The sequence below is a fragment of the Verticillium dahliae genome, genomic scaffold (genome assembly GCF_000150675.1).
Source record: "Verticillium dahliae VdLs.17 supercont1.8 genomic scaffold, whole genome shotgun sequence".
Taxonomy (NCBI): Eukaryota; Fungi; Ascomycota; class Sordariomycetes; order Glomerellales; family Plectosphaerellaceae; genus Verticillium; species Verticillium dahliae.
The window spans coordinates 675,018-702,882 of record NW_009276927.1 but is presented as its reverse complement, the minus strand read 5'-3'; the positions used below and the strand labels follow the sequence as shown (position 1 = coordinate 702,882).

Sequence of the window (27,865 nt, the reverse complement as noted above, 5' to 3'; positions counted from 1 at the left end):
CGCGTCTGGGGAGTGGCACAAGCACAACACCAACCAATGTACTTATTCGACAAGTCCAGTTGAAGCTCTCGAATCTTCTCATAACATGCGACTGTCAGACCACCCATAAACAACATGGAGGATTCCTCCGCGCCGAAGCGCCGCCGTACCTCCCCTCGAACTAGTATTCCCATCCGGACAGCAGACAGAGCGAACTCGTCATCAGCCGCCGAGAACCCTACATCACAGCCTGCGCGTCGTCGGCCGTCCTTTGCCTCTCCCACCAAGGCAAGCCTGGCGAGGACAAACCCAGACATCTTACGCCGTCGTTCGACCCAACAGACGAACGAAGATGCATCCCCGCCCCGAGCAGTCGAGCCCGGCGCAGAGCCCAGTGAGCTCAGCAATCGCGACATGACGACGGCACAGGAACCCAGGCCACCGTCACAGAGTGAACGCGCCTCAGGAGGAACTAGAGCTAAAGACGGCGGCCTTCGTGACCGTTTGGCACAGAGAGCAGAGCAGCAAAATTCTCCAACCCAGGACACAGAGCCGGCTTCGATGGGTAGCCCGGCGCGTCGTCCCCCGCGAAATGGTGCGGGACAACTCCGCGCCAAGCCGCGACGATCGCCTGTCAAGCCCAACCCTAGGCCCCTACCACCGCCGGATCCCGAAGATGAAGATTTCGATCCGTTTGCCAGGCGAGGTTTGAATCGTACGCCTCCTCCAGGATCGCAACCTGCCGCGCACGAACCAACAGACCCAATGGACCCAACACGAGACCCGGAGTCGTCTCAAGCACGTCAACTGGGCGAGTTGCAAACAGGATCAGAGATACCGGGACCAGAAGAGCCAGAAGAGCCAGAGCTTCCGCCGACACCGACACAAAAGGGACTCGAGGACCCAATTGTCACCACGCCGCCGACAGGCATCCACAACACGCCGTCTAAGCGCAGCGGAAGGCGGAGGAGCGATCGCGGCATGAAGAGCTCGCCATTAAAGCAGCCACCCATGCGACCATCTGACACGGGAGCACCGTCCAAGAAGAGAAGGCAGGGAAAAGCAGCTGTGCCTTTCGTATTTGAAGGGGAGGAGGACGCTGCGGCCGGGGAAGAAGCAGCCAAGCCAGGCGATGGCACCGGAACGCACTTTGCGCGCAGGGTGCCACCGCTTGATCCATATGGCGAGCAGCGAGCGCGACGGGACAAGCTGCAAGCAGAGATTGCCCAGCTTCAGGCCGATCTAGAGCTCGCGACAGCTGGAAATGAGCGGGAGCGGGTGCGCATGCAGCAGAGCGCACGGCGAAGCTCTAAGCAGCCTCAAAGCTCTTCAAACCAAGAGGAACTCTTGGACATGCTCAGCCGACATCTCCTCCCCGCAGAGCAAACGGCACCAGCGCCAGACGCGTCGCAGCCGCTGTTTGACCTCGCCATGGACCCTACGTCTTGGTTCACCCTTGCCTCTCCAGCTCTTCCCCTGACCTTGACCGCAGAAAGCGAGTCCACCCCCATATCTCACCACCCGATTCAAATGACAGCCGCCGAGGAACTTCCTTATCTCCAAATTTTCACCCCGTTCTCCATATCTCAAACGACAGCCATTCTCCCCCGCGAAGACCCTTCTTCACCCCTCCTGCGCCAACACACGATCAACGTGTCTTCCAGCCCTCCAGGTCTCTTCGGCGCCAGGATCGAGCTAGTAGCCAACACGTCCACCCTCCGCGTCGACTCCCTCTCCGTCCCCGCCCTCGATCCCTCCGCCGTGCCCGAACTAGGCCCCTGGATCGCCACCCTCTGCGACCGCGCCGCCAACACGGCGACCGACCGCAACGTGACCCTCCTCACCTGGTCCATGGCCGAATGGCACCGCATCGCCCTGCAACGCGCCCACTTCTGGGCTCTCCTCGCCGCCGAGACCAGCGACCCGCAGACCCTCCTCGAGAACGCCCGCGAACTCCGCCAGCGGCGCAGGAAGAAGCGCCGTCGCGATGACGAGGACGAAGACCTCGAGGGCGACGCGCTGAAGAGGCCGTCGAGGACGGATCTCATCGCCCACATGGGCCGCACATCTTTCGACGTTTCCATTCCCGATGATTCGGTGGATGAGGCGCACTGGCCGCGGCTGCGCGTCTCGTGGAAGATACACTTTGATTGGACCGGTGAGGGACAGAGCACGGTCGGGGTGCTGGCTGGGCTGCCAGGGAAGTGTACGTCGTACACCCAATCTTTCTGCCGGATAACTCAATAACTGACCAGATACAGGGCACAACGCAGATGACAGCAAGGCGCTGAACGGGCTGCACAAGGTGTTTGGAGACATGGTACGTAAGGAGGAGACGCCGATGAATGCTGTGCGGACCGTCGTTGCGCTGCTGGCGGGCGATGGCGGACGATGATACAATGCCTGGATTAGAGCGTTGGGAGGACGTGTTGGTTTATGCGGTACTGGGTCTACGAAATTATGATAAGCTGTTGGGAGTGCATCTTGGCACATTGTTCGAAAATCATTGATGCATCATGCAATTGGTGACATGATTTGCAATGCACCATGCGTAAAGAATGCTCCTGCTTGGCAACGCTTTATTTATCTATACACGTACCGCAAGGCAACGCTGTTCCTCTGTGCTAATCAGATGAAATCGATCCAGGTCGACCATACCACGTCGTGCTCAGGGCCAGCTTCCTCGCCGTGAGGCAACACGCGACAGCGCAGGATTTACCTCCGAGGGCGGCGAGGTCTCTGATGGGGACCATGGTCGATCCCAGACGATAGTCTCGTCGCTCCAGGTGCTGTCCACGTCTGTGTCATGGTCGGCATCCCATCCATCGTCCAAATTTCGTCCTTGGTCCGAAAGGTCTGAGCTCGAGTCTCCAACGGTATCCCTACCATCGCCAGCATCTTTCTCGCGTTCCTCTGCCTGTTTGCTGTTGACAACCTGCTCGTCGTCTTCAACAGTCCGTTTGATGGTAGCATCGTCAAGTTTTGGAACAGCATCGGTTATCGCGCGGGCAGATGGGAGGGCGCTCCTGCTTTTCTCGACACCTTGTTTGGCCCGGGTCAAAGGCAGCAAAGCATTGCTGGTAGGTCGCTTGGTAGTCCACCGCCGACGGCGGATATCCCGTGCTGTGTCGCCGTGAGGCGGCGGATTGAGAGCAAAGTTGCGAAACGGGCCGGTGTAAAAGGTGTACGCCAGGCTCGACGGCACAGCATCCGAGGCCTTGGGTCTCAATGCAAGTGCTGCAACCTCCAGTCGCCCCCCGTTTGATCCCTCGGCAGGCATGGCGAGTAAGGCTGCTCTGGTAAACGACAGGCGGCCTTGAAAGGGAAATGTAAAGTTAACGATTGTGGACGAGCGAAATCAGGCCTGGCAATTTGTTGGGAATACTGCAGTGTATTACTTTGCCTGGATAGCAGTGCCGGCAAGGCAGAGGTGAGCGAGCGAGCGATTGAAGATGGTGAGGTTGCAAGGTGTCAAGTATCCTTGGGTGCGACAGAAACTCCAGATCAACCCGGAGGCGGCGCCAGAGCGGCTCCAATGCCGGTACCATTTCTTTACCATTACCTAGGTACTTTCAACATGATATCTATCCGTAAGAGTCGGACCGTGCCTGCTTCTTTGGCATTGCTTCCTTTGCTTGTTCTCCTTCTCGTTTCCTTCCCTTAGTCGACATCCACACCCAGAGCGCGCAGGTCCACCTTGGCGAGATCAATCTCAGCCATGAGCTCCTTGTGAGCCTCGGGGACGTCGTTGAAGGTCATGACGTTGAAGCCCAGGCGGGCGAGGAGGTAGGCGCCGAAGGAGACGACGAACCAGAAGGGAAGCTGCCAAGGGGGTTGCTGTTAGCGATAGCTCGACGGACCGAGGCATTGTGGGAGCGGGGGACGTACGACCGGGACGACCTGCTCCTGGACGATGGAGGGAAGAGGCACGAGCTCAAGGAAGAGCGCGAGGTAGAGCTGCGGGTAAGTGTCAGTTGTGAGGAAGCGGCATGTTAGATGGAGGGGCAGGTTCGTACGGAGCCCACGAGGAGAGCGAGGGAGATGGTCTGCTGGGCGCGCGTCATGGTGGGCAGGTCTGCGGTGATGCCTGGCGTTCTAATGCACAATCTCGAGGCTGGAGCTTCTGGGATGGGTGGCTAAATGAATGTCGTGGGCGGTCGATGTTCCGTCGTCAGTTGGAGTCGTATCGCGTATCAGCGGAAAAAAGGAGTCGCGACGCTGGCATCTCGGCCGTGCTCCAGCCAGCTCCTGCTGACTAAGGCGGGCTCCCCCCTTGTGTTGATCTCCCACCTCCTACCCCTGAGGCCCTGAATGCTGTCGACAAGCACGGGGTTCTGGCTTGCCCCTCGTGGTCTTCGCTGATGGCTTGTTTTGGAATACCCAGCACTCGAGGTTGTTCGTTATACTGGCTTTTTCTTTCGCGTCGCTGTTGGCAGCTGACACGGTATCGGTGTTGCTGAATTTTGCCAGATGGTACGGAGGTAGCAAATCCGGGCATCCGAGTCCTGCCAAGCCGGCGCCATGATGCTACGGTCGGGAAACGCTCACAACCCTGTTCGAATGAGCGATGCACTTTAAATCACCAGCGATACAAAGTTGGTAGGAGAAGTGATTTTTGTACCGAAGCCGTAAGCAGGTCAGCCTGCCTGCCGCGTCTAAGCCACACCATCTTGCAGCACAAAACAGTCATACGCCGGCGGCAACCACGAAACGATGCAAGCCTTCCATGGAATGGCTGCACAGCATTCAGACAGTCGCGATTGCTACCTTGCAAGTCAGGGTGAGATCGCAGTCAAATCTGACAAAAGTGTCAAAAAGCTAACTTCCGATCGGGGAATTGAACCCCGGTCCCCGGCGTGACAAGCCGATATCCTAACCACTAGACTAATCGGAACACTGGATTGATCTCCGAATTGTTAAGGCCGACCGCATTCTCATGCTCATATTAGTTCAAAACAAGATTTCTTCCTGTTTCCTTCATTTCCTGCTACTGTCCACGACAATTCCATATGTAGTTGTAGGAAAATCATCGCGGTATTATTAAATGTCCGATTTCATAGCCTCGTGGCCATATCTACACAAGGCTTTGTTCTCTCAGAAGGTACCCGCGTGCAAGTTTGGACGATACGCATCAACAGGACGCGGCGGGCCAGGCACCGGCTCCCCAGTCGTAATCAAGCTCGTCGCATTGGTGATGATCTCATTGACGGCCAGAATGTTCTGCAGCGTGACGGGTACCTTCTTCTTAACCCACCCCAGCTCGGAAGGCAGCCTCTCGTTCTCTGTCCCAAGGACGTCAGCCCCAATCTTCGCACATCCCAGACACCGCCGGGCAATACTCACGGATCCAGTACTCGACGAACGCGCGGCTGACAGTGGCAGCTTCCATGTCGCCCAGCCCAATGATTGGCGCCGCGACCTCGCCGATGCTGAACTGCTCCATGGTCGCGGTGAACGTGTATGTCGGGTTGGTGGCGCGCGAGGTCACCTGGCGGGCCATCTTGCTGTTGGCGAGCATCGTGGCATTAATGACATCGCCTGTCCAGTAGCTGCGCGTCTCATCAAACACGGTCTGGTTGAAGATGTGGTTGCTGCCGAGGAAATCATCTGTGCGACTGAATCGGAGGGTTAGCTATCAGGCATTACAAGGTCTTTGTCTCGATCCTCCCAGCTCCATGAGATCTGACCACTCACGTCAGACTGCCGTCGTGCTCGAGGATGTTGTGCACGTTAAGTTGGTCCAGTGTGAAGAAGGTGGCGTTTGGTGTTGGGTTGATGTGTATGGCCTGCTCCCACATGAGGGCTGCAAGGCCGCGGTCGAAGCCGATACCCTCGCCGAGCGCGAAGATGGCATTCTCCTTTGTAATGTTGCGGCCGTCGTGGGGGAGGAAGTTGTGGTTCGCCAACGTGTTCATCATCGGGCATGGGCCTCTGACTAAGAATTGTAAATGTTATGTTCGCAAGTTGAAAGAATCGGGCTTTCTTACAATCACCAGGGCCGGCGGGCTCCCATACACCTGGCTCTGCTCCTTTGGACAGACTGGCCATGTAGGAGGGAGGGTAGGCATGAACCATTGCCACGGCGAGCGACGAAGAGAGGATGGTGAACTTCATATTGGTCATTTCAATTGGGTAGTGAGAGTGTCAAGAGAAAGACGCTGAGCAAACAACGTCAAGGCATGAATTCGACGGGGAACATCGATACTTAAGGTCCTCTTCCTAGATAGCAACTCCAACGCTCCCCTCAAGTGCTCACATTGCCCAGCCGTTGCTATGACATCTTGTTCGATTACGATTCCACAATGGAACCCGAAAGCCTCGCGTTCTGAAGACACCAACGCTCCAAAAGCAATGCCAGTGTCACACTTGACCAGCATTGCCCAGAAGTGGAGTTCAACCACCGGCACTTAGCAGAGGCGTCGATCTGCAAGATCGCAGATCCCGCGTCATGGCGGCACATCGGGGAATTACGCTCCCAATGACCATGGACGTGATTACGCGCCCCTGCAGGGGTGTCCCGCCGCAGTGAAGCTCCCTCCTCCCATCACAGAGCGTTTTGGCTCGTTCTCGGTTTCGGTATGCACGGCCGTTCTTCGCGTTTCTCGGGCAGGTCTCGAATGGTGTCTTACCCGGCTTTTTGTGGGGAAGAACCCGAGAGCGCTCGCGATGGTCCGAGGAGTGGTCCATCGGTTTGCTGTGCCTGTCACACCTCAAAAAAATGGGCTGCGGCTACGAATGGAGATGTCAGTGCGGTTACACTCGTTCAGGGGCTCACAGCATTCTGTCCGGGCCTTTTCGGGTTTCTCGTTAAGGTGTGACTCCGGAGCATGCATCGTTGTATGACGTTCCAAGTAGTCAATGACACTGACCAACAGCATCCTGATGATTGGATATAGACTTCATTGGTGTTGAGTGAGACTCGGCCCATCAGGATCTCTCTTCATCTTCGCCACAAAACTGGATTTACCGGACAGTGTTCTCCGTATACTCAGCCATGCTGAGGCGGAAGCGCAGTCCATGACCTGAAAATGTCACGAAAGCCTTATATTTCTCGCCTGGTTCACTTGGCGCTTGCTTTGATGATCTGATAACACAGGACATACCCCAATCCATATGTCATTGTTGCAGCCAGGAGACACCGATGGGACACGCTGCTTACATGTGGACGAGGCAGTGCTGGCAACCTTCTCGCAGTTGGGAAGATCTAGGTGGAGGACTGTTTAAGTCGATTTGCTTCGCCACGTAGGCTTACGATGCTGGTGATATCAGGATGGGCAGACTTAGTTGGGTACCGACATTGCAAGATCGAAAAGGTCGATAAGCTCCAACCCATGATATGACAACGCAAGATATGATCCCCGCTTCTTGCTTGTTAGACACTGGTGCTCTCGCCTCGCGCCGCTGTTCTGCAGATCAAAATTGGTGAAGCGGACTGATCGACATGTAAGCTGAGTTCGGGGTCCACGAAGACCCGAAAGCCCTGACTGCAGCATAGAGCAACAATCATAAAAGGACAAGACTCCCCGCTCTATCATATCCTAAAGCTCATATAGGGCTCGGACCGATGGGTTGCTGGAGGCGCCAGAGTCATTCTAGACTATTTCATAGCTTCACCCTTACAGGGTCTACGACTTCAACAGTGTGCCGATGACTGTAGGTCACATGAAAATAGCTGGGAACCCACGGGATGTCTTGGAATAGGGTTTGTGAGCTTGGTCAGTCACAAGAACATCCATGATTCGCCAAAGTCGGTCGCATCTCAATCACTGCGGATCTTTCTGGGTTTCAGCTCGATTTCCCGGCTGGGGTGCTCTAATCATTTAAGCATAGTACACGGAGTCAGGAAAGCCATTTTGACTAATATATCAGACGAATTTGCTCTTCTGAAATGGACACCTCTGGCAAAGTCGAGGGCTCTGCAAGTTCATTGCTTGTCCGCCTCCCGTCCATGACTCTGACTGCTGAACTTCTTACAACATGGTTGTTCAAGCGACTCGTAAATCAAACAGTCCAAAGTAATGAACTGGCAGTGACTGTGATCAGACGAATTACAGGCATTTTGAGCAGGTTGTGTTGTGTTGGTTGCCCAGAGGCAAGTAATCTACATCCTGTTTCTTAGGCCATGATGTATGTCTTCAATGATTGACGTGACTTGCGACCAGCTCATCATAGACTTACCGATGCATAGCTAGATTTAGTTTCAGCCTTCAGGATTGCAAAGCCTCAGGTCCAAGGCTCTACCAAGCATAGTAGTTTATTTTAGTTCACCATTTTGTGTAAGTTGTGTAAGTAGAGTATACGCTGCTTATCAGAAATCTCATGCACAACCTCAAATACAATATAAACACTTGACTGCTGCCCCAAAGTTGCAATATAAAGTCCATGACTAGTGAGCAGCATCATTCACGTCTAGGACGAGGACTGCACCCGACACCGGACGGGGACCGGACCCACAGGGCGGGATGACTGCCGGACCCACAGGAGCGGCACCGGACGAGCAGCGGGGCGAGCACCGGACGCCAATGCTGTTTGCAGTGGACATCTCGTCACATGTTTAGGATCTGGAAAGAGCATAAGGGACGAATATCAGTACTTCGTCTAAACTTCCTATTGGCGTGTTTTCGCCTAAATTGTCTCCTAATTGGGGCATTTGCCCGAGCTGCAGATAAACTCCTATATGCCTAACTTCCTATTGACTAATTTCAGCAGCTCCCTTATGCACGCCCCTTCCCTGAAAAAACTCAAATATGCCTCAATCAATCAATTTCGATGGAGGGAAGAAGCATCTCGTCCCGAAGGTCACTCTCATGCTCCTGCTTGATGTCAACGCAGGGATGAGCACGCTCGGAATGAGCTCTCTCACCATCAGACTCCCCAGTGGCAGTGCGGACGCTGGCGGCGGCAGCGGCAGCAACGGCAGCCCTGCTCCTGTTCTTGACATGGCCAATGTTGGGGGCCCTGCCCGAGGCGCCGCGCTTCCGGAGGCCACCTTTGTAGACGCGGTTGAGGAAGCACTGGGCATTGTGCGCCTCCCTCTCGAGATGGCCGGCTTCTTTGCGGAACTTCTTGGCTTGTGGACGATCGCCGCGCTTGTCGAGAGTCTCTCCATGGGAGAGCGCCAGCTGGTGGATGGCGATAGTTTGTTCGGCGTTCTCAATGTCCTTGTAAAGTCCCTTGTCGGCCTCGATCTCCCGGACGGCGAGCGCGACGTCGCCGAGGTCACAGTGCTCGCCATCCTGATTGTAGACAAGATGCTTGAGGAGGAGAGCGGGGTAGCTGCCGCCGTAGATGGCGACGACGGTGATGGCCTCGCGCTTAGTGAGCTTCTGATGCTCTTTGACCTTGTTCATGATGGTGTTGACCAAGTAGTGGTCCTTCGGATCGGTGCGCCAGTAATGGCTGTTGATCTCCTCGGTGATGGTCTCCGCGAGCTCGGCTTTGGCTTGACCCGGAGCGCTGCTCTGGACGAGCTGCTTGTGAAGAAAAGCCTTGGCTGTGGCCATCTCGTGCTCGAAGCAGAGGTGGTTCTCCACGAGGATCTGGTTATCGGCCCATTCGGGGACCTTGCAGCGCTGGTACCATTCCGAGAGGGAGCGGTTGTAGGTGTTATTGTAGTTCACGGGCAGCATAGCCTCAAGGGCGAGGAAATCGACAATGTTGGGGTGTCGCTCATTTTGCGGGCTGTTGCTGTCCTTGAGAGAGTTCATTATGCGCTGGTAAACGGCATTGTCGGAGATGAGTCGCCGGAAACCGTTGTTCTCGATGCGGTGGTGGATGAGCTGTAGCATGGTGGGAGTGTAGGTGGCTTCCGCGCGGATGTATGACTTGGTGAGAACGACGCGACGCGCCTTCTCATTGTCGTCAAGCAGATTTGTGCGGCTGGCTGTGGAGACAGGTCGCCGGGGGGTTGGGTTATCCGCCATCTGAGGTTAAGAATTTGCTTTGTATAGGATGTGTGTTTGATCTTTCGTGATTGATCAAAGAGGACGGCGATTAGTAGTTGTGAGGTTGTGAGGTGGTGAGGTTGCAGGTGGATGAACGAAGGCAGGTCAGTTCCTCTCTTAAGAAAGGATCTATATATGTGAATCCGAAGGCACGGGCCAATCAAAGAGCCACTCAAGAGGAAGGCGCGAGCAGTTATAGCAGGGAAAGTACCTAGAGGAGTGAATGCGGAAACGATCATATCAGAAGGAACCTATACGCCTGGAGACAACACCATGCGCAGGATGCCAACTACCGGTCCACAGGACGCAGAGCGCCGGCCCGCTGGACACCCACAGGATTAGACCGCCGGCCCACTGGACGCAAATCTCCGGCTTTGAGGGTACAACTCACTGCCTCGTGGGATGCCACTCGTCAGTTGGGATGCAATGAACTTTGAGAGAGCCGAAAAGTGACCCTGTCTAAGGAGATCCTGACCTCCAGCTAGTTACAAAGAGACTGCTCGGGACTCCATGTCGAATCTAGTCCAGGTAGGCGTAGACTGCCTATGAGCGAAGTCGCTCGGCATTTGCGGCAAGACATTGTTAACGGGTTAGTCGGACACAGATTTAGGGCATCTCGAGGATGTTTTCCAGGAAGCTAGAGACTAGGTCAAGGCACCTAGTGAGGATATTGTAAATTAAATGACATCAGTATGGAGAGAATGGACAACACCATCAAGACAATTCGATAGTGAACACACAGTACCACGGCACAAATGCCATGCTATATGACAAAGACCCAAGCATATCCCCAATAAGATGCAACGATTCGAGCCAAAGAACGCACTCAGAATCACAAAGACTGCTGTTTGGACAGACAAAATTTGTATTGAACTTGAGATCATTAGTGGCTCTCACGGTGAAAGGAGAACAACTAATGCCGTCGTGTGCCTTCAATTGAAGGGGGAAAGAACCATATCATCCTTGTTCAATCTGGTGAGACTGACGCTCCGGGCATGAATACGAGATGGCCACCAGAGGATGTTATATGAGTCGTGTAAGCAAAGACGTATTTTACGACTCACCACCCACAAAAGTAGTGAACCTGAGTGGTCGAGATGGCGAAAAGTAGTGACCAGTGTTTGGGACTGCAGGATTTCCCTTTACATATGGTATGATTGTGATTGTCAAGGTTTGCCTGGCATGTAGCTCGAGAATCTTACCTAGCTGCATCATCGAGGTATGACGCTGAACAATAAATGACCAATCGCGTTAGTGAGTTCGAGCAAGAGTGCCAGGATGCGCAAGTCATACCTACCTTAAAATAAGGTGAGCCAAACCAAGGAGTAAGAACCAGCATATGATATCTCCAAAACAGTGAGAATACATCCATATATGAGAACTGGGGGAGAGGACATGGCCACTCCAACCATGTATAATCCAGGAACATGTCATTGCCTTTCCCAAAGGATTGGAACCCACACCCTCTCGTCGAATTGCGGAGTGCCTCTTACGCCCTGTTGTTGGCTGGGAGGCGAGTTTGCCGAAACAGTGTTCGCACGGGGGGTTCCCGGCCTCAGTGTCAGGAAGTCGGCGATCGTGGGCCCAGGCAAGCTGGGGATTGTATGGGTACACCTCATCGAAGCGGAGAGCAATGTCCGACATGGTGGCGACTGAAAGAAGGGACCGAGGTGACTAAGGGTAGGCGTAGGATTAATAGACGATGCGAGGATACGACAGTTATAGCAATATCGACGGTCGAAAAGAAGCTAGGGACGGCGAAATTTAGGAGAGTTGTAGGCGTAATAGAGAGAACCTTATAAGATAGGCACGACGAACTATTACCTATAAATCAGCGGTAGGGACTATTCCATATTACTGCCTACCTCCAGGCTGACGCTAGCATTATTATTATGATTCCCGCGACGCGTTTAACCTAACTCTACGTTACAACTACGCTAGGGGATAGGCTCTATAAGCAATATACGCTAGGGCAGTAAGACGCGCTGGCGAAGGCATCACGAGTTCTGGGGACTAGACCTCTAGGAGGGGAGGCAATATAAGGAGTTGGACGTTAGGAACCCAACCCGTATTCGTGTTATCGTAGATGCTTCGGCGATAAGCCTAAGTTTAAAAGGAGAAGTCGAGGCTATACTCGATAGCCTCGACAAGTTGAAGTCAATACAATAGCTTACCGATTGTTCGCCGATCTAATTGCTTTCCCTAATCCAGGCCCTTAGCCCAATACCTTTACATTCTTCAACTTGTTGTCGTTAACTCTCTTGGTGCTGCCCTGAGTGCACTGCAAGCTGCGCTCTGCGCCTTCGGGTGTTACTGCAATGCAGCCCTCACTCTTCGACTGTTAGGGGACCCTGCGGGTTCCCCTACGGAGCCGCCGAGCAGGGGGTCGGTCAGGGACTAAGGGCTACGAGAGACGTATATATAGGCTACGGAGGGCCCTCTAAGCTACGGAGGGCCAGAATTCAGATATATTACGACCCCCGACCTATCTTCTATTTAGTGCGGACCACGTGTGGAAGACTTCTTCACTCTGCTCTAACCAACATATCGACCTAGCCTCCCACCACGCCCCTTCCAGCCTCCAACATCCCCCCCTGGCCCCAGCGACCCGCCCTCCGAGTCCCTCCTCGCAGCCGAGGCCTCAGCGCGCGCGGCCACAGCAGAAGACAACCCAATCACCCAGCGGCAAGGGCCTCGATCGGTATGACGGGCGCCCTTCCTGACGCGGGCCGCGGGGACGGATGTGTGTGGGGCGACGGCGGAGACGGTGCCGAGCGGGGAGCCTGTGTGGTGTGACGGGGCCGCGGACGGCGCTGACCGGGGGCAGCACGAGGGTGCTGTTTCGATGGACGCGCTGGGGGTTGTGCCAAGCAGGAGCTAGAGGCGGCGGTAGGGAGCTCGCTGGCGCGTTGAAGGCGTTGTCGCCGGATGTCAAGACGCAGAGGATCATTCGGGGTTTTGCTTCCGAGCAATTGTGCAACTACAGTGTCTTGCCATGGAAAGAAATGGAAGTCGACAGAATGAGAATCGCATTGCACACGACGGCCTGGGGTAGATTCAAGATTACTTCATTATGTAGGTATCGCTTTTAATCACGCTCTGGTATGCAGAAATCCAAGCGGGCCTCTCAGTAGAGCACCCTCTCCTCCCAGAATGGTGCCTGCTCGACCTCGCACCCTACTTTCCCATCCTCCTGCAGCCAGGCACCCTCGTCCGTGGCCTCGACCTTGCCGTACCGTGCGCAATGCTCCACCTCTTGCGCGCTGACGCCGCCCTCGTCTTTGGGGATCCACAGCTTCGGTGCGGGCTCCCACATCTCGGGCGGGTAATATGTCTTGAAGACGTAGTCTTCGGGGTATGTCGATGTTGGGTCTGGAAGATCCTTGGGGATCAGTTCACGCAGGTGCGCGAACGAGTCGAACGTTGAAGGATGCAGGAACCGCATGACCGGATTCGGGGTTGGGCTGTATTCTGGCCTGATAATGGCGTCGATGCGCTCGAGGACCGGCCCGAGGCCGATCTTGTGGAGCTGGGCTGTGACGGCCTTGACGTACGCGTTCCAAGAGACTTTGGCGAACGTCCTGCCGAGCGTGGCGCTGCCTTCAAGGCCTGGATTGGAGCCCCCTCGGTTGCCGAGAGTGACGTGTTCCGGACCGTCGTCTTCTTCGTCTTCGTCGCCGTCTTGACCAAAGATGTGAGGGGAGGAGTCGGCCACTCCGACGTCGGACAGACCAGGCGAAGGGAAGTCGTCGGTCCTGCTGAGCTCCTCGATCTCGAGCGCAAGAGTGCGGGGGAGGTTGGCCAACAGAGGGGCTAGGGCCTCGCTCAGGCTGTAATGGAAGAGCGCAGTGAAGATGAGGAAGATGATCATGAAGATCATAGGGTAAAAGGCGGAGCGGAGGACGAAGAGGCCGACCAGACAGATCTCGGAAAGGTAGAGGCCAAACAGCAGATGCTTGAGAGCCCGTGGGTAGCAAAGACCACGGGTGTCGATGGATGAATCCTCCACAAACAGCAGGTTGTACTTGCTGACGAGGTAGATGACGTACATGCCGACAGAGGCAAAACCGAGAACGACTGGTGCGATACAGGAGTAACTGATGGCGATGACTCCCATGTTGGTAAAGACGGGAAACCACCCTCCCCAGTGGACAGGGCGCACCCTCTTCCAGACGCGCCACTTCACGCGGGGATTCTGGACAAAGCGCGCCATGATGCCATGGCGAAGTAGATCGTAGAGGCGAAGAAGGTTGCCAGCGCCAACGGCAAGGCACTGGATGAGGATGTAGGAGAGGTAAAAGTTGGACGCTTTCGGGAGGTTTTCGGATAGTAGGTCTTTCGCGCTGAGGGGGTCTTTGAGGATTTGGCTGAAGGCTGCGGACGCGGCCGACGTCAAGGTCGTGACGAGGAAGACCTGGACCACCTGGAAGCCGAAGTAAAAGCTCTGCACGTAGAGCTCAATATCGGATAGCGAAGGTTCGCCAGCGACGCGAGCACATCCTGATTGCGTGAGTAAAAGGGCGAATATTCGCGGTATTGCGGTGCTTACCTCTCAAAATCCATGGCACGATAGCCATCAGCAACGACAACGCCAAGGCAGGCAGTAGGCCCTGGATGACCCCGAGAACGACCTTCGGAAGTAGCATGATCCATTCCAAGAAGAAGACCATCTGGCTCAGCTTTTCGATGTTGGTCAATGTTCCGATGAAAGCCGATGGAATGGACCAAAAGATAATGGCAGCCACAATCGCCGCCAGCATGGCGAAGCGTCGCGCCATGCGAGCGAACCAGTTCATGCGCAGAGAGTCCCAGACGATCTCGTCAGGCCGGATGCCGATGAAGCGTGGCGACATGAACATGGGTTTATCGTGGGCCAACGTCTGGTATGCGCGCTGAGCGTCGGACTGTGTGGCGAACTCGATGAAGACCGACTCCAATGGTCTACCCTCGGTGCCGCGGTGAAGTTTCCGCCGCAGCTTGGCAATGGCAGGGTTAAGCGCCTTGAGGCGGCGTCTCGTCCACTTTATGGTGTCGACGCTGCGGAGGAAGTTCCCGAGGGGTCTATGGCGGGGTCGCTTGTCGGCCGGGATCCATTGCCCGGCAACAGAGCCATTGACGTCGGGAAAGTGTTTGAGGGAAGCCTGCGTGCTTCTCTGGATCTTCTGAAAGCTTCGGGGACGGAGGCGCAGAAGGCGTGCCAGCTGGGAGTGGCGTCGTGGATGTCGAGGGTGAGGAGGGTCGCGATGCGTCGGATAGCGACACGGGTATGGCTGCCGCGGGATGGTGAGGCGAGTCGGTTGGCGGAAGCAGGTGCTCCGGAAGAGCGGGTGCGGCGCGCTCACCGCGCCTTCTTGCGCGATCCGCCATTTTGATGAGTTGGATCTCGGCCCTCTCGAGGCGGGTGGCGGTCTTGGTGCGCTCATCGACGAGGTGCTCGAGATCGATAGTGTCTCGGAGGATCCAAACATGCTTCACCGAGTCACCAAAGACCTTGCGAAGGCGTGCAGCATCGCGATAAGCTGGCGGTACACACTGGAAAAGAACGGTGCGAGAGGATAGTCGGTTGGCGTAGTATGGCGACAGCAAGTAGGCGTTGCGAAGGTTGATGTAGTAGATCGACTCGCGATAGATGGTGAAGAGAATGAAGCCTGGTCGGTGTCAGAAAAGGAACAAATCAGTACGCACAACAGAGGACAGTACCAAAGAAGACCCATGCAACGGCAACATGAGCGAAGAATGTGTTAGGATCGCTGACATTGCCGATCGTCACGCGCTCCAGCTCTGTCAGGCCATTTCCACCGGTTGCATGCAGAGGCATGAGCACAGGCCAGACGATGCAGCAACCGAAGAAGCAGATGAGTGAGAGCACCTTGAGGTATCGTAGGAACAGAAAGGCATCCAAGGATGAATGGTTCAGAACAAAGTCGTCGCCTTGCTTCCAGAAGGGTTTCAGCCAGTTGAACCATCCTTGCGGAAGAGGTGTACTTCGCTCCCTGTTGCCAAGTCAGTTTTTGAAATCCAGCGGCGAGGCAAGCGTCGTTCAAGCTCACTCTGCAAACAGACTGTGCATGATGGACCGCGGCGAGTACACCCGTTGGACTTTTCTGCGGAAGAACCAGAATATGATGAGGCATACGGCTGAGTAGATGAGAACAGGTAGGAGGGTGCTCATGAGCGAGGCCAAGGACGCGGAATCGCCATTGTTGCCGAGCTGCTTGCTCAGCGTGCCGCCATCGCCATCGTCTCGCGCGGAGCCGGTGCGAGAATCGTCGCCAAAGTCCATGGCGGCGGGTCACCGTCGGGGCACCGTTTAGGGAAGCAGACTCGTTGTCTACTCGGTCATGTCGTGTCGTCCATGCAGTTGTCGGGCTACCGAGCAACGTTGCTGCTCACAATACGAGTTTTGCGCTGTGTTGTCGAGTGCCGCGAGTCGTGTCGCCGTGGTCTGCAGCGGATCAGGTTGAGCAGGCGACAAGAGTCTGTCACACGCGGCAGGGCGGGTGAGTGGTGAAGTCAGATCGAGAGGGGTCGCTGCGGCTGATGGGGGGGGAGAAGGGAATCAGCGAAACGAGGTGACAGCAGGCGGCAAAAACGGGCGGCGAGCGCGAGGGCACACCTGCTAGACAGAACGGGCGTCGAGAGTTGGGTATTAATCGGCGGTTCTGGACCACCCCTGGGCTGCCTCGCCCGCGCCTCAATCTGGGGGCCTCCTTGTTGGGCGAAGGGCATCGGTCAAACGTGCCAAAACGGCCCAAGGCGACAAGACAAGGTGGTGTGTCTCTCTCCTGTACTAGTCGCGTAACACAACATCGGTTCGAAAAGAGTGGTAGCGTGGGTACCGTGCTGTGCTGTGCCTTGCCTGTCACGTCGATGCAAGACAAACGAGCGGTGGCGGCCGTGTCTCATCCCAAGAGAACCAATCGGTAGGGCAGCCATGTCGATCCCCAGGGCCAGGGGTGGGTGACGCATCCATTGGTTTTCTTCTACCCTCTTTCGCGTATTCCTTTGTGACTGGCAACGCCTAGGCAGCGCCGTCGACACCGGCGCAGCGCTATCGTTGAGAAAAATCGGGTATCTCAGGGGTCGTGGGGTCGTTGGCGTCAACTTGTCAGCGCTGGTCATGTCGGGGATGTGGCGGGGCACCGGCAGTGTTGATGGCTTCAAACGGCGGCGATCCCGAAATGGATGGATAGATGATGGATGAATGCACGTCTTTTCTTCCAGGTTCTCCCAGGTTGGCGGATGCTGCCAGGTTGGCGGATGCTGGAGCTGGAATGGAGACAGAGACACAGTGCAGAGAAGGAAAAGAAAGGTCGAGATTGGCCGCGTCCGAGGGCATTTACTCCACTCCAGCCTTCGCCTTCGCCAGCCAACTGCCCTCGGATTGCGCGATGCCATTGGCCAAACAGATCGTCAGAGGGAGATTGGCCCTCACCAAAATGTCCCGACTCGTTCTCTCCCGACCCTTCTCTCCCGACCCCTTCTCTCCCAGAAGTCACGACTCCAGACGTCGTCCCATCTCTCACTTGCCCGACATCTGACATGTCAATTGTCATCTTCTGCATGGGTGGGGAATCTTCAACTTGGACCCTATAGTTCGATGACTTGGATGGATCCCACGACGATCTGTGACTCGGAGCCGATGACTCGACTGGTGCGAGGCACGGAGCTGGTTCAAACGCCCGTTGCTGAAACACCGTCATCCAGACCAGACCCAGCCAGCAGGATAGCAGGATAGCCAGTCCGAGACCTGCATCGGCGCCCATTCCTTCCGACGCCATCGCAGACGCCATCACAGACACCGTCACAGACACCGTCACAGACAGTACATGTACATGTACAGCGTATTCTGCGTCCTGGGGTCCCCAAAAACCTCATCACATTTGCGCTGCTGTTCCTTGCTCCATCTCGCGTCATGTGGCTCAACTATTCCCGCTAACAACCACCTACAGGCATCAAGAAATGTCCGACGTCAGGAACATCGTCTTGGCTTCCCCATCGCAAATGTCCACTACGAAGCGCAGTGGACCGATCGCCACCACGCGTTGCTCGTCTATTTTGCCTTGCCGTGGTCTCACAGGCCGAACCATCCTGGCCGTCTGCGTCGCCATCTCCTGACAACCCATGTCTGCCACGAGAGCTGGCTCCGGGCAGGCGAGCTTCGTTGACGTGACATCCATCTCCTGTGACGCCCGCCATGCCTGTTGCTGGGCATCGCAAAAGACACATATCCATGCTCCCGCGCCGAAAGTGCATGTTCCGACGTTGCCGCTGTTCCTCCTCCTCGCGCGAAGGTGTCCCAATGCTCTTCTCAGCTCCTGGACGACGGCCTTCGGTGATGCGCAGCTCGTAATCGTGGGGACGCCATTCTGACGAAGCCCGCGAACCTTCCAGCCCGTCTCCTCGCGAGATTGCATCGACGCAGCATCGACGCGGTCGTGGACTGCAGTGGGGCAGCATATCGGTTCCTGCGTCTCAGGGGCAGGGGCTCTGCCCCTCACAGCTCGTCGCGGCTGGACCCTCCTCGGCGGTGCTGGCGGGCCTCGCTTGCTGACACGTCCGGAGCTGGCGTGGCATCGCTTGACGATACGTCTTGGCGCTTCGCTAACTTCTGTAAGGGCGCTTGCTCGGTACTTGATGAGACTGGCGTGTATCTGTCCTGATGCTTGGAGGAAGTGCTCGAGGCAGAAGACGGTCTTCCGCGGCGCCAATACCAGAAGCCTACCTGTATGTACCATTTTATCTCGTGCTGGTCGATATGTCAATTCTTTTGTCGATGGAAAGCTTTGCTTCGAGTGAAGGAGTCGGTCCAGAGTCACCTGTTTTAACAGCGTTATCTCCATACGTCTTTCAACATCGACCTCCGTGTCGTCGCTCTTTCCTGAGCCCCGCGACAAAGGGTTGGGGCGAGGTAGCTATCTTGGTTCCCTTGTTAAAGGGAATGACAAAGGCGTGCGGCCCCCCTTCACTCTGTACACAAAGGACACGCATCTCGCACAATGCCTTTGATGTCCCATCAAGATTGAGAGATCATGTTGACGGAGAAGGGCATTCGTGTCCAAGTTTGGACTTACGACAACGGATGCGGTTCCTCGCCCTCATCCCACTGTTCTACATGCCGTCAACAGAGCAAGCATTTTCTCGCGTCTTCTCGAAGCTTTAAGCATCAGGGTTTCTCGGAACGATCAACTTCGTTCTGTTTCCTGATATTGTTGTCTGTCTACTGTTGATGTAGCTTTCCTAGCTGATCGATCGAGAAATGATAACTTTTTCCATCATGTTTCGTTACCATCCGAGGAAAGAGAGTCCGCGTCCTCATCCTCAATTGTCCATTTTGGAGAGTACGGGTCACGACCTGAGCACAATACCATAACCTCGTCAATCTGAGCAGGTAAAATGCCAAAGTCCCGCCTGACGAAGTAACCGCATTTCAAATTACTCAAACGCCCATCCCGAATGGCCGATGCCACGCTAAGCCAGGTCGCAGCGGCGAAAGTGGTATAAGGGCGTCGTAACGATGTTGCTAACTCCGTGCCCAGCTGTGTTGCTGTTGAGGGTGGCTGGACCAAGATGTTTTGAGGCTCCGTGTACCGCTCCCGGTCGTCACAAAAGCTGAAATACTCGATGCTGGAAGGCAGCATGTTCCCCAAGTCGTACGGGTCAGAGTATGGAGGGATGATAAGTATCTCGTCAACCCAATTTGAGAAGAGCTTCAAGTGCTTGAGCTTGGGTAGCCGTAATGGACTGGAGAGACATTCTGTCATGTCAAGCCAGCTGTATTCGAACTCGCTGTCTCGCAATGTCAAACTTTCCAGAACGGGGCAATTGGTAGAAAGAGCATCGAAGAATGTGTTGGCATAGAATTCAATGTTGTCACCTCGACAATAGACGCCCGAAATGTCCAAATGTTTCATTCCGGAGAAGCATTGAAGCAGGTTTTCTGTAACGTCGATACTCTCGCACGACATAACCATGTGTACAAAGGTGTGTTCGTCCGAACGAACTCCTACCGCGCCAGGATTGACGTCGAGGCCCCCAACAAGCTGCCTCAGCGAACGCAATGTAAGAAGCGAAGGAAGGAAGAAGGCGCTCCGCAAGGCACGTCGAAACCCGTCCGTTCTGTCTGAGGTGAAAGCCGCGATTTTGAGTCTTGGGAGAACTAACGATCTCGTATCGCTATTCTTAAGAAGGTTGGCCATTATCTCATTGAGGAAGGTTTCGCCGAAACCGTCGGGATCCCGGGAGTAGTCTTCGTGGGCCAAGAATTTCAATCTCCGCACATTAGGCAACATGCAGAAAAGCATGGCATAGGCAACGTGCAGAGCCGAATACCTTTTGTTGAACTCAATAGGATCCAGTCGTCCGAGTTGAGTAATGTTACAACGGCACAGGTTGCAGGTGCAGATGTCTGGGCTAGACGTAGCGTGTCCTTCGGTAGACCCTGACCATAATCCGAAGGTGCAGGCTTCGTGGCCGGCATGGCGACTCGTTGTCTTTTTTATTTGCTCGAGAACCCTGCGTTCGTCTTGGGACTTTCTTGTGCTGGCGTCGAGGGTCTTCCAGGCCTCGATGTCTCTTGTGAATGAGCCCAAGAGCGTTTCGGAGGCTGTGTAAAGGAGATTATATCTCACATTGACATCGATGACGTAGTTGCGGAGGTGCTGTTTCTCCTTCAATGTTCTTATGAACAGGATGGTTGAATACACATCTTCAAGGGTAATGTAAGAAACGAGCACCGGCTGCGCGATGGCGAACAGGTGCCGGGAGGTCAAGCAAAGGTTGCGCAATGGTGTGGTCGGTGCTTCGTTCTGTTTTTCGAATGGATCAATATCCTGTAGGAATAACTTGGCAATCTGGATGATCAACTCGTTGGGAAGACGCAGCAGGCCCGAACTGTGCGTCATGTTGTTTTGATCAGACTGATCGTGTCACTGATTTCATTGTGAAGACAAGTCCAGGGCTGAAGAGACTGATCGTGACGTTTCTTGGCCGTTCTCGAGGTATGTGTAAGTTAACGAAGTTGGTTCTCTGAAGGCGGTTGGTTCGTCAAAAAAATAATTGATGTAGAAAGGTCTGATGTGGTGGGATTGGCAAGCACGTCGCAGCTAAACGAGTTATCTGCACATCTCCGTGAGGCAGGAACAGGGATATCTTTCCAGTTTTAGAAATTCTCGTTTGATCAGGCAAGAACGAGTCTAGATTTACATGCCTACCTAGGTGCCTTAGGTAGGTAGGTACCTACCTAAGGCACCTAGGCAAGGTACCTAAGGTACCTAGTTGAAGAAGCCGCAGACTTTTTCTCGCCTCTCAAGCAGTCTAGGTAAGTGAACTGGATTCTTTCTTCACTTGTGCACATATCCAGGAGCACCGCATCATCAACTCTTGGCAGTTCCGGTCGAACTACAAGCAGCCGTCTGAGAATGAAAATAATCTTCTCCACACGTGGATCAACAAGCTACTCGACATAAGCAACAACCCCAGCTACTTCGGTCCTCTTCGAATAGCGAGCTTTTTCGAGGTACACAAACTGAAGGTTTGTTTTGACCTTCCCAACCTTCATGCAAACTCTGGGTCACAAATCGGGGTACATTACAGACTGCTTTGAGGGGGTAGCCAACATGCCCGCCACATCAACACTTATGAGCCTTCCAAACGAGGTGCTCATCCTCATTGCGAAGTACCTTGTTGAGCCCTGGAACAATACAGACGTACACACTTGGCGGGACGGTCCAAAAGCGCCGACACCTTGCACCGCAAATCTCTGCCTCACCTCAAAACGGCTTCGAGATATCTCTCAGCCACTTCGCTTTTCACAGATCACTGTGAAGAGCAATCTGCAGATGTTGCGTCTTTTGCGGAGTCTTCTGAGAGTGCCCTCTCATTGTCAGAAAGTCCAGTCCCTCAGAGTCGGTTACGGCAGGTTCAAGCGTTTCCCATTGCGCAAGGACTACGACGAGGTCCCAGCAACCTTCAAGGCTGGGGCAGACGCTACAAGCGAAATCCCGGGCAAAATTTCCCCGACCCTACAAAACGTTTTGAAGCGCATCGAGGCTATTACAGGTTTCGACTTTGTTCACCACAGCGAGTTGATCAGCGATCTCGACGAACCAACCTTTGAAGCACTTCAAGCCCTGAACTACTGTGACGGCCGTCAAACCAGTTATGTGGTGGACTTTGACCTTTGTCATCCCTAGCCTGTTCTACTTGGTACCAAAGGTGAAAGCGCTGTCAGTGATCTACAGGACGGAGGAGCACGAAGATCTCTCTGAACATTCCATGGCCGATGCACCGAAACTTGACCATGTCATAGCCTGTTTGTTAGCCGATGATCTTACAAGCTCAAAATTTCTCCCAGAACTCGGAAGCCTGCATTTTCAGAGCAGTGCGCCGTCCACGGGCCCTCAATGCCATGCTTTCCTGCCAACGCTGGCGCGACTTCGCAGCATCAGGCACATGGGTGCGATTTTTGCAAGGCCTCTTTCCCAAGAAGCTTCCCAACTCACCTCCCTCGACATGACGACTACTCCGACCAGGGCCGACGCTTTGTTGGATGTTCTCGAATCTTGCCAAGACTTGGAACGTCTAAGCATCACTCTCGAGTCCGTGAGCTTCCGCGATGAAAGTGAAGACGAAGTTCAGGCCTTCGTCGACAGGGAGGTGGACACTTGCCTGTGCCCGAAGCTCGTGAGCTTAAGAGTGGAACAAAAGGCCAATTACACTGCGAGCTAGAGTGTCTTCGACGGCTTCCTTCTCAACTTGCCCAGTCACTTTCCAGTACTTCGATCCTTGACTGTCTTTTTGTGGATAGAAGGTGAAATCGGTCCGACATGGCATGCGAACCACATCAACATTGGGTCGCTCCTTCCTGCCACCCTCGAGCACCTCCATATCGAGGCGACATCGAACACGTGAGGCCTTGGTATGCTTATCTGAACCCCAATTAGAAAGAAGGCGATATAGGAAGCGTAATACCAGTGCTCATCTGGTCCTTGGCCACCTTTGCGGCCGCAATCCGCGCTGGTCATCTCCCGTATCTCAGATACGGTTTTTTCCTAAGGGAATGTCTCGGCGTGCTTCCCGGAGAGATCTCCATAGTTGAGGAGCAGCAGGAATTAATCAACGATGGCACGGAAGAAACGTGGACAGGCGAGAGGGAGACAGATTCGTCGCCGCCAGAGGTGTCAGCCGAATAGACGATTGTTGTCAACACATCTTAGCAGAACGGTTTAAGAGGTGTACCATGCTGAAATTTTCGATGGCTGCCGAATTTCTCACACTAATCGCCAAAGGGCTGTGGAATCGTCAAAGCGGGATCAAATACGGGTTACACCGCTGAGGGAGATGGAGACCACAGATACATGACTCGATGGCAAGTCGAAGGGGAAAGGGTTTGTAGCTTCGAACTTGGTATGATATTCAAGACTGCGTTGATGATACATGTCGAATATTCTCTACTTATGATGCTTTACGGTTATCTGTGGTGAACTACCTTACCATAATGGATGCGTGGAACGGGCTGCCGACATCCGGTGAGTCGGTGTGGTCGTTTATCAGCGGGTACTCAGTTCAGAGTCAATACTGGTACAGGCACATAGGTCCAGAAGCTTCTTTGATGGCCAGCGCAGCTTCTCGAAGGACCTTGTACCACGCCCAACAAGATGCCGCACGCATCAAGCTCAACTCCCTAACCCCAACGCGCTCCCCTCAATGCGGTCGCCCGCCCCACGTTCCAGACGACTACAGCAGAGCTCAACCCCAGCACAGCCTAGCTCGGCCCCATGATGCGCTGGCGCTGTAAAAGGCCGATGGCGTAGCAGCGGGCGACACGCTGGCTGCGGATGTACAGCAGAATAGGTACATCAGCCAGGTACACGTCCGCAGAGGGTCCAAGCAACCGAGCCGGCAGCGGACGTCCGGTGGTCTCCGATGACTCGGTACCTGGAATCAGACGTCCGATCTTTGCTCTTTCTTTCTCGCCTCGGTCTGATTCGATGATCGCAAAGGAAACACGACGTCAGTCCAAGGCATACGCACAAAGGCCGCCGCCACTGATGATGAAGCGCGGCATAATTGCCCTGCTTCGGCAGTCGTTGACGACCAAAAAAGCTAAATCGAGAAGAGCTGGCGCAAGGGCGAGATGGCAACATACAGTTTCCGGGGCTGGAACGCTTTCTCCGATGGGAGGCCAATTAGTCGACCCAGGATCACTGGTGAAGAATCCAGCACAAAACGCTCAGGGGGCGTAGCACCTGCAGATGGAGGACATGATCAACCCCCGACGTCACCTAGTGCGAGGACATCGAGGGGGCGCTGTCGCCCTTCGAAGGGTCCTAGCGGGGTAAGGGTCCGCATCGGCCAATGGTGTTGGCGGATGCAATCAGCCCCTCCCACCAAGCATCCCGCTTTTGCTCGTCCCTGCCGCGTGACGCTGGTGGGGGAGGAGAGCTTGGTGGGATCGGGAAGGAATGAGTGGGCGACGAGTGGTTCCTGTCGCCGCACAAAGAACGCAGCGGCCGCCATTGGACAGGCGTGGGTCTGGTGGTCGGTCGCCACTACCATTTCCTCGCGACTGTCTGGGTGCTTGCTCGTGGACGCAGTATTCGCGCAGGGACGGCACGCGCACAGTGGGCATCGTACCGTATCGCGCGGGTGGTCTTTCCCGATGGGATATGGGGAGAGGGGTTGTTTTATTTAAGGGTGGGAGGATTTCCGGTCTTTCGTCTTGTTTTCTCTTCTGCATCAACGAACAAGTCTTCAATCAACAAAGCAAATCACTTACCTTTTTCCCACCAACCACCACACCAACCATCAAAATGAAGGGTGACTGCGGCTGCTCCGGCGCTTCCTCCTGCAACTGCGGCTCTAGCTGTATGTTCTCATCTATTCTCCCGCTGTCTTTGGCTTTCGGTGTGCAGAGTGCTAACATTGATTGTACTTCTAGGCTCTTGCGCCTCTTGCGGAAAATAAGCATCTCCTCCATTCCGACAACCAGATTACCGCCAAACAACATGTTCCTACATTGAGCTTGAGGGAGATTGGGTGTCGTTTATGAGGAGGATGGGGGATGATGAGAAACGAAATTGAAATACCATCAATCGAGAAACACAACTTGACTGATATGCTGCTTCGTGTGACTATTCTGCTGAGCTTACCAGTGACTTTGACTATCCATCAACACAACGGGCGTGGCACTCGACCCCGCCCCCACCATGACTCTCAGTGCGGACCCCACGACATCCCCAAATGCTCACACGCCCGAGAGGTACAACATGCGTAAAATCAACAAAATCGTAATGGACATTCGAGAAAGAGACAAAAAGTCAATACTCAGAGAATACTCCAACCACCATCAGCTGCCCAACCACTCCACCGCGCTTCGGCCCTTACCGCGCGCTACGCTCCCTCTCTCAGCCCACCACACCATAATGTCGACCCAGATTCAAGCCAATTCAACGACATGCCATCAGCGGCCCGCGTGATGCCCGTCATAGGCTCGCCTGCCCGAGCAGCCCCTCTGTTGCACATGCATGCGGCCTCCGCTGGCAGCGATCGAGACAACTGGGGGCCACTCAGGAGCTGACCTTCCCCTGATATAGGGCCCAGAGGGGCGAGTCAACACGTATCACGAATTTCGTGCTGTCGGCCTTGGCTTGGCTGCCTACTTGGCTTTGGAGGAGACATGCGCGTGTCATGCCTGTCAGAGTGATGTTGCCCATTTGTTCTTCAAGAGACTTTGCCCGCCAAACGGCTGCTGTGAACCTGTTGTCGCGGCATAGCATCGACACATTGAAGCATCGCGAGCCTTGACAGACAGAAACACAACCTGCAGACATCAGTAGATGCCTCGTTTGCTTGCTCGTAACTTCCACTCCAGTCGCTCCCGAGTATATACTGTAAACCCACCAGGCCGCGTCATCACCTGCACTCCCCTCAGCCAAGCACCACAACCCCCCAGATCCTCGCCTGTCCCCCCCTCCCCTCCGCCGAGACGAAGCCATCGCGGCCACTCGGCAGAAACGGGCAACCACATCTGTAGCGGTCTTGGTATGGCGGATATGGCACCGCAGACGCCCCAGCACCGTCTTGGCGGAGGCCTGAAGAGCGCCCACGTTGCGCAGCCAAGACGACACGGGGTGAATCTCGTTCGTCCGAAGGCAGGAGGTATCATTTCTCTGGGGAACAAACGCGTGTCAGGGCTGCTTCATGCGCGTGTGAGGCAGAGGGAGGCCTCTCGTCGATGATGAATGTCTGTGATATAAAAGATGGAGCCAGAACGGTCTGTAGGTGTAGAAATAGCGAAGTCAATCAACTGAACAGCATAACTTAAGACTTGTTGGTCCATAGTTTGCTCCTTTTTTTGAAGCTCCTCTTTCTCCCGAACCGAATACCAGCATAATGCCCTTCCACGAGAGCGCCCAAGGCATCACAGTCGAAGACGGCCACATGCTCAGGGCCGAGCTCGCCAACGTCGAGGGCGAGTTCGTCGAGGCCGAGTTTGATCTCAACGACTGCATCGGCAACAACAATGGTGCTTTCGAGTGGGGTGGCGGCGGTACGTCTTCTCGTCCCTTTCTTCCTCCAGCTTTACGCATTTCTGTCATGATATCCCGACACGGTCGGTTTGGTGTGAATATATTTCACGAGACGTCGTGCGCAGAGACGGACGAATTTCGCTGACAGACACAAGGTTTCGCCAACTCGGCCGAGGACATCTCGTTTGAGCTTGAAGGCGACGACGGCGTGCCGATCCTGCGTGCGAAGCTGTACAATGTTGAGGGCGAGACGGTTGACGCGGATATCAACCTCGCTGAGAGGCTGCAGAACAACGACGGTGCCTTTTCGTTCGGTATGTTGGCTTGCCTTGATACGTGACCTTTTGCTGACTGTGCCAGATGGCCACCATGAGGAAGAGCAGCAGGAAGAGGAGGCTGAGCCTGAGGAGGAAGAGTAGTCAGCTCTGCACACCAGTACATAGATGCACCAGGGACATGTTTCTAGCACAATAACCAAGGGTGCAAAGCAAGAGGGTGCTTGGCTTCGTAACATGATATCCAAAGCACCAGCAAATATGGCAAATGACTTCACGTTCAAATGTCGGCCCAACGAGTTGACAGACCCAATATGTTACACAGTGTACAATGTATCCGTACAACCAGCCACCTCCGCGGCAGCCAAGCATCAGCAGCATCACCCTCTTTACAGACCACCCTGGACCCACGACGCCTCGCGGTGTTTCTCCAGTCCCGCGTGTCCCGTCACGGGCAGATCCCTTTTGGCCAGCTCCTTCTCGATCAGCTTCCATCGGCCGACCTCCTTCTCGCGGTCGATCGGCGTGATGCGGCGCGCATACACTGACACGTTGGGCAGCGCAAACAGCTCGCCGCGGCGCTGCAGCGTCTCGACGAGTTTTTTGGCCGGCGGCGGGCGTACGATTAGGTTGAGAATGTGACGCACTGTCTGGGCGCGTGCGAGCTTGGGGTCGGGGAGCAGGTGGCCCGTCAGCTGGAAAACACGCTTGTTGATCTGTTTGTTATCAGTTTTCGTTCCTGTACAGGGAAAATAGGGGGGGGGGGGGGGGACGAACGGCAAATTTGAGCAGAGGGTCAGCGAGAGAAATGTCCTTCCACTCGGCATTCCACGTGGCGACAAGCTCCCGCGCCTCCTCGGGCGAGACGTGCTGTCCCAGCACGGTAGCCTCCTCAGCCTCAGTCGTGGCATCCTCAGCGAGGACAGCTTCGCCAGCAGTCTGCGCCTGCTTTTCCTTCCTCGCGAGCTTCAGCTGCCTCTTGGTCGGCGCCAGCCCCTTGACGACGGCATTCGTGTTGCCGCGCAGAGCAACGATGCCGTCCTCGGTAATCTTGATGCGGAGCGCCAGCGCGCGGTCGAGCGCCGCCCTGTCGGTGCCGGCCCAGTCAGCGCTCAGCCTGATCTCGTCCCTCTCC

General features: G+C 55.0%; 9 protein-coding genes and 1 non-coding gene across 10 annotated transcripts; 3 read left to right on the top strand and 7 right to left on the bottom strand.

Moving 5' to 3' along the window:
* Positions 1-114: 114 nt before the first annotated feature.
* VDAG_04779 (uncharacterized protein) lies at positions 115-2,374 on the top strand (the record flags this gene model as incomplete). Its single annotated transcript, XM_009654383.1, has 2 exons — positions 115-2,185; positions 2,241-2,374. 2 exons carry the CDS (start codon positions 115-117, stop codon positions 2,372-2,374), a joined length of 2,205 nt encoding a protein of 734 aa, XP_009652678.1.
* A 188-nt stretch (positions 2,375-2,562) lies between these two features.
* On the bottom strand, positions 2,563-3,259 carry VDAG_04778 (uncharacterized protein; the record flags this gene model as incomplete). Its single annotated transcript, XM_009654382.1, has 3 exons — positions 2,563-2,598; positions 2,699-2,778; positions 2,866-3,259. The coding sequence occupies 3 exons, from the start codon at positions 3,257-3,259 to the stop codon at positions 2,563-2,565; spliced, it is 510 nt and encodes a 169-aa protein (XP_009652677.1).
* A 156-nt stretch (positions 3,260-3,415) lies between these two features.
* Positions 3,416-4,171, bottom strand: VDAG_04777 (dolichyl-phosphate mannosyltransferase polypeptide 3). Its single transcript, XM_009654381.1, has 3 exons — positions 3,996-4,171; positions 3,868-3,936; positions 3,416-3,801 (listed from the first exon to the last, which is right to left on the bottom strand). The coding sequence occupies exons 1-3, from the start codon at positions 4,041-4,043 to the stop codon at positions 3,640-3,642; spliced, it is 279 nt and encodes a 92-aa protein (XP_009652676.1). The 5' UTR covers positions 4,044-4,171; the 3' UTR covers positions 3,416-3,639.
* A 630-nt stretch (positions 4,172-4,801) lies between these two features.
* VDAG_20150 lies at positions 4,802-4,873 on the bottom strand. The gene has a single exon. It is a non-coding gene; the product is annotated as a tRNA-Asp (tRNA).
* A 200-nt stretch (positions 4,874-5,073) lies between these two features.
* VDAG_04776 (uncharacterized protein) lies at positions 5,074-6,975 on the bottom strand (the record flags this gene model as incomplete). The annotated part of the gene is made up of 7 exons (XM_009654380.1): positions 5,074-5,261; positions 5,323-5,594; positions 5,674-5,914; positions 5,967-6,087; positions 6,609-6,679; positions 6,755-6,858; positions 6,947-6,975. 7 exons carry the CDS (start codon positions 6,973-6,975, stop codon positions 5,074-5,076), a joined length of 1,026 nt encoding a protein of 341 aa, XP_009652675.1.
* A 1,760-nt stretch (positions 6,976-8,735) lies between these two features.
* VDAG_04775 (uncharacterized protein) lies at positions 8,736-9,902 on the bottom strand (the record flags this gene model as incomplete). Its single annotated transcript, XM_009654379.1, has 1 exon — positions 8,736-9,902. One exon carries the CDS (start codon positions 9,900-9,902, stop codon positions 8,736-8,738), a length of 1,167 nt encoding a protein of 388 aa, XP_009652674.1.
* Positions 9,903-13,050: 3,148 nt separating this feature from the next.
* Positions 13,051-16,206, bottom strand: VDAG_04774 (phosphate metabolism protein; the record flags this gene model as incomplete). Its single annotated transcript, XM_009654378.1, has 5 exons — positions 13,051-14,423; positions 14,473-15,124; positions 15,186-15,571; positions 15,609-15,916; positions 15,974-16,206. The coding sequence occupies 5 exons, from the start codon at positions 16,204-16,206 to the stop codon at positions 13,051-13,053; spliced, it is 2,952 nt and encodes a 983-aa protein (XP_009652673.1).
* A 1,672-nt stretch (positions 16,207-17,878) lies between these two features.
* On the bottom strand, positions 17,879-20,827 carry VDAG_04773 (uncharacterized protein; the record flags this gene model as incomplete). Its single annotated transcript, XM_009654377.1, has 3 exons — positions 17,879-18,648; positions 18,998-19,034; positions 19,292-20,827. The coding sequence occupies 3 exons, from the start codon at positions 20,825-20,827 to the stop codon at positions 17,879-17,881; spliced, it is 2,343 nt and encodes a 780-aa protein (XP_009652672.1).
* Positions 20,828-21,541: 714 nt separating this feature from the next.
* Positions 21,542-22,652, top strand: VDAG_04772 (uncharacterized protein; the record flags this gene model as incomplete). Its single annotated transcript, XM_009654376.1, has 2 exons — positions 21,542-22,082; positions 22,234-22,652. The coding sequence occupies 2 exons, from the start codon at positions 21,542-21,544 to the stop codon at positions 22,650-22,652; spliced, it is 960 nt and encodes a 319-aa protein (XP_009652671.1).
* A 3,603-nt stretch (positions 22,653-26,255) lies between these two features.
* VDAG_04771 (uncharacterized protein) lies at positions 26,256-26,987 on the top strand. Its single transcript, XM_009654375.1, has 3 exons — positions 26,256-26,475; positions 26,611-26,769; positions 26,816-26,987. The coding sequence occupies exons 1-3, from the start codon at positions 26,319-26,321 to the stop codon at positions 26,872-26,874; spliced, it is 375 nt and encodes a 124-aa protein (XP_009652670.1). The 5' UTR covers positions 26,256-26,318; the 3' UTR covers positions 26,875-26,987.
* Positions 26,988-27,865: the final 878 nt, after the last annotated feature.

Bases quoted from the DNA above. Each gene is read 5' to 3' on its own strand.
- VDAG_04777 (XM_009654381.1), bottom strand. From the start codon at position 4,043: ATGACGCGCGCCCAGCAGACCATCTCCCTCGCTCTCCTCGTGGGCTCC. The intron at 3,937-3,995 runs GTACGAACCTGC...ACTTACCCGCAG, and splicing joins TCGCTCTCCTCGTGGGCTCC to CTCTACCTCGCGCTCTTCCT. The intron at 3,802-3,867 runs GTACGTCCCCCG...CCCCCTTGGCAG, and splicing joins AGGAGCAGGTCGTCCCGGTC to CTTCCCTTCTGGTTCGTCGT.
- VDAG_04771 (XM_009654375.1), top strand. From the start codon at position 26,319: ATGCCCTTCCACGAGAGCGCCCAAGGCATCACAGTCGAAGACGGCCAC. The intron at 26,476-26,610 runs GTACGTCTTCTC...GACAGACACAAG, and splicing joins TTTCGAGTGGGGTGGCGGCG to GTTTCGCCAACTCGGCCGAG. The intron at 26,770-26,815 runs GTATGTTGGCTT...TGACTGTGCCAG, and splicing joins CGACGGTGCCTTTTCGTTCG to ATGGCCACCATGAGGAAGAG.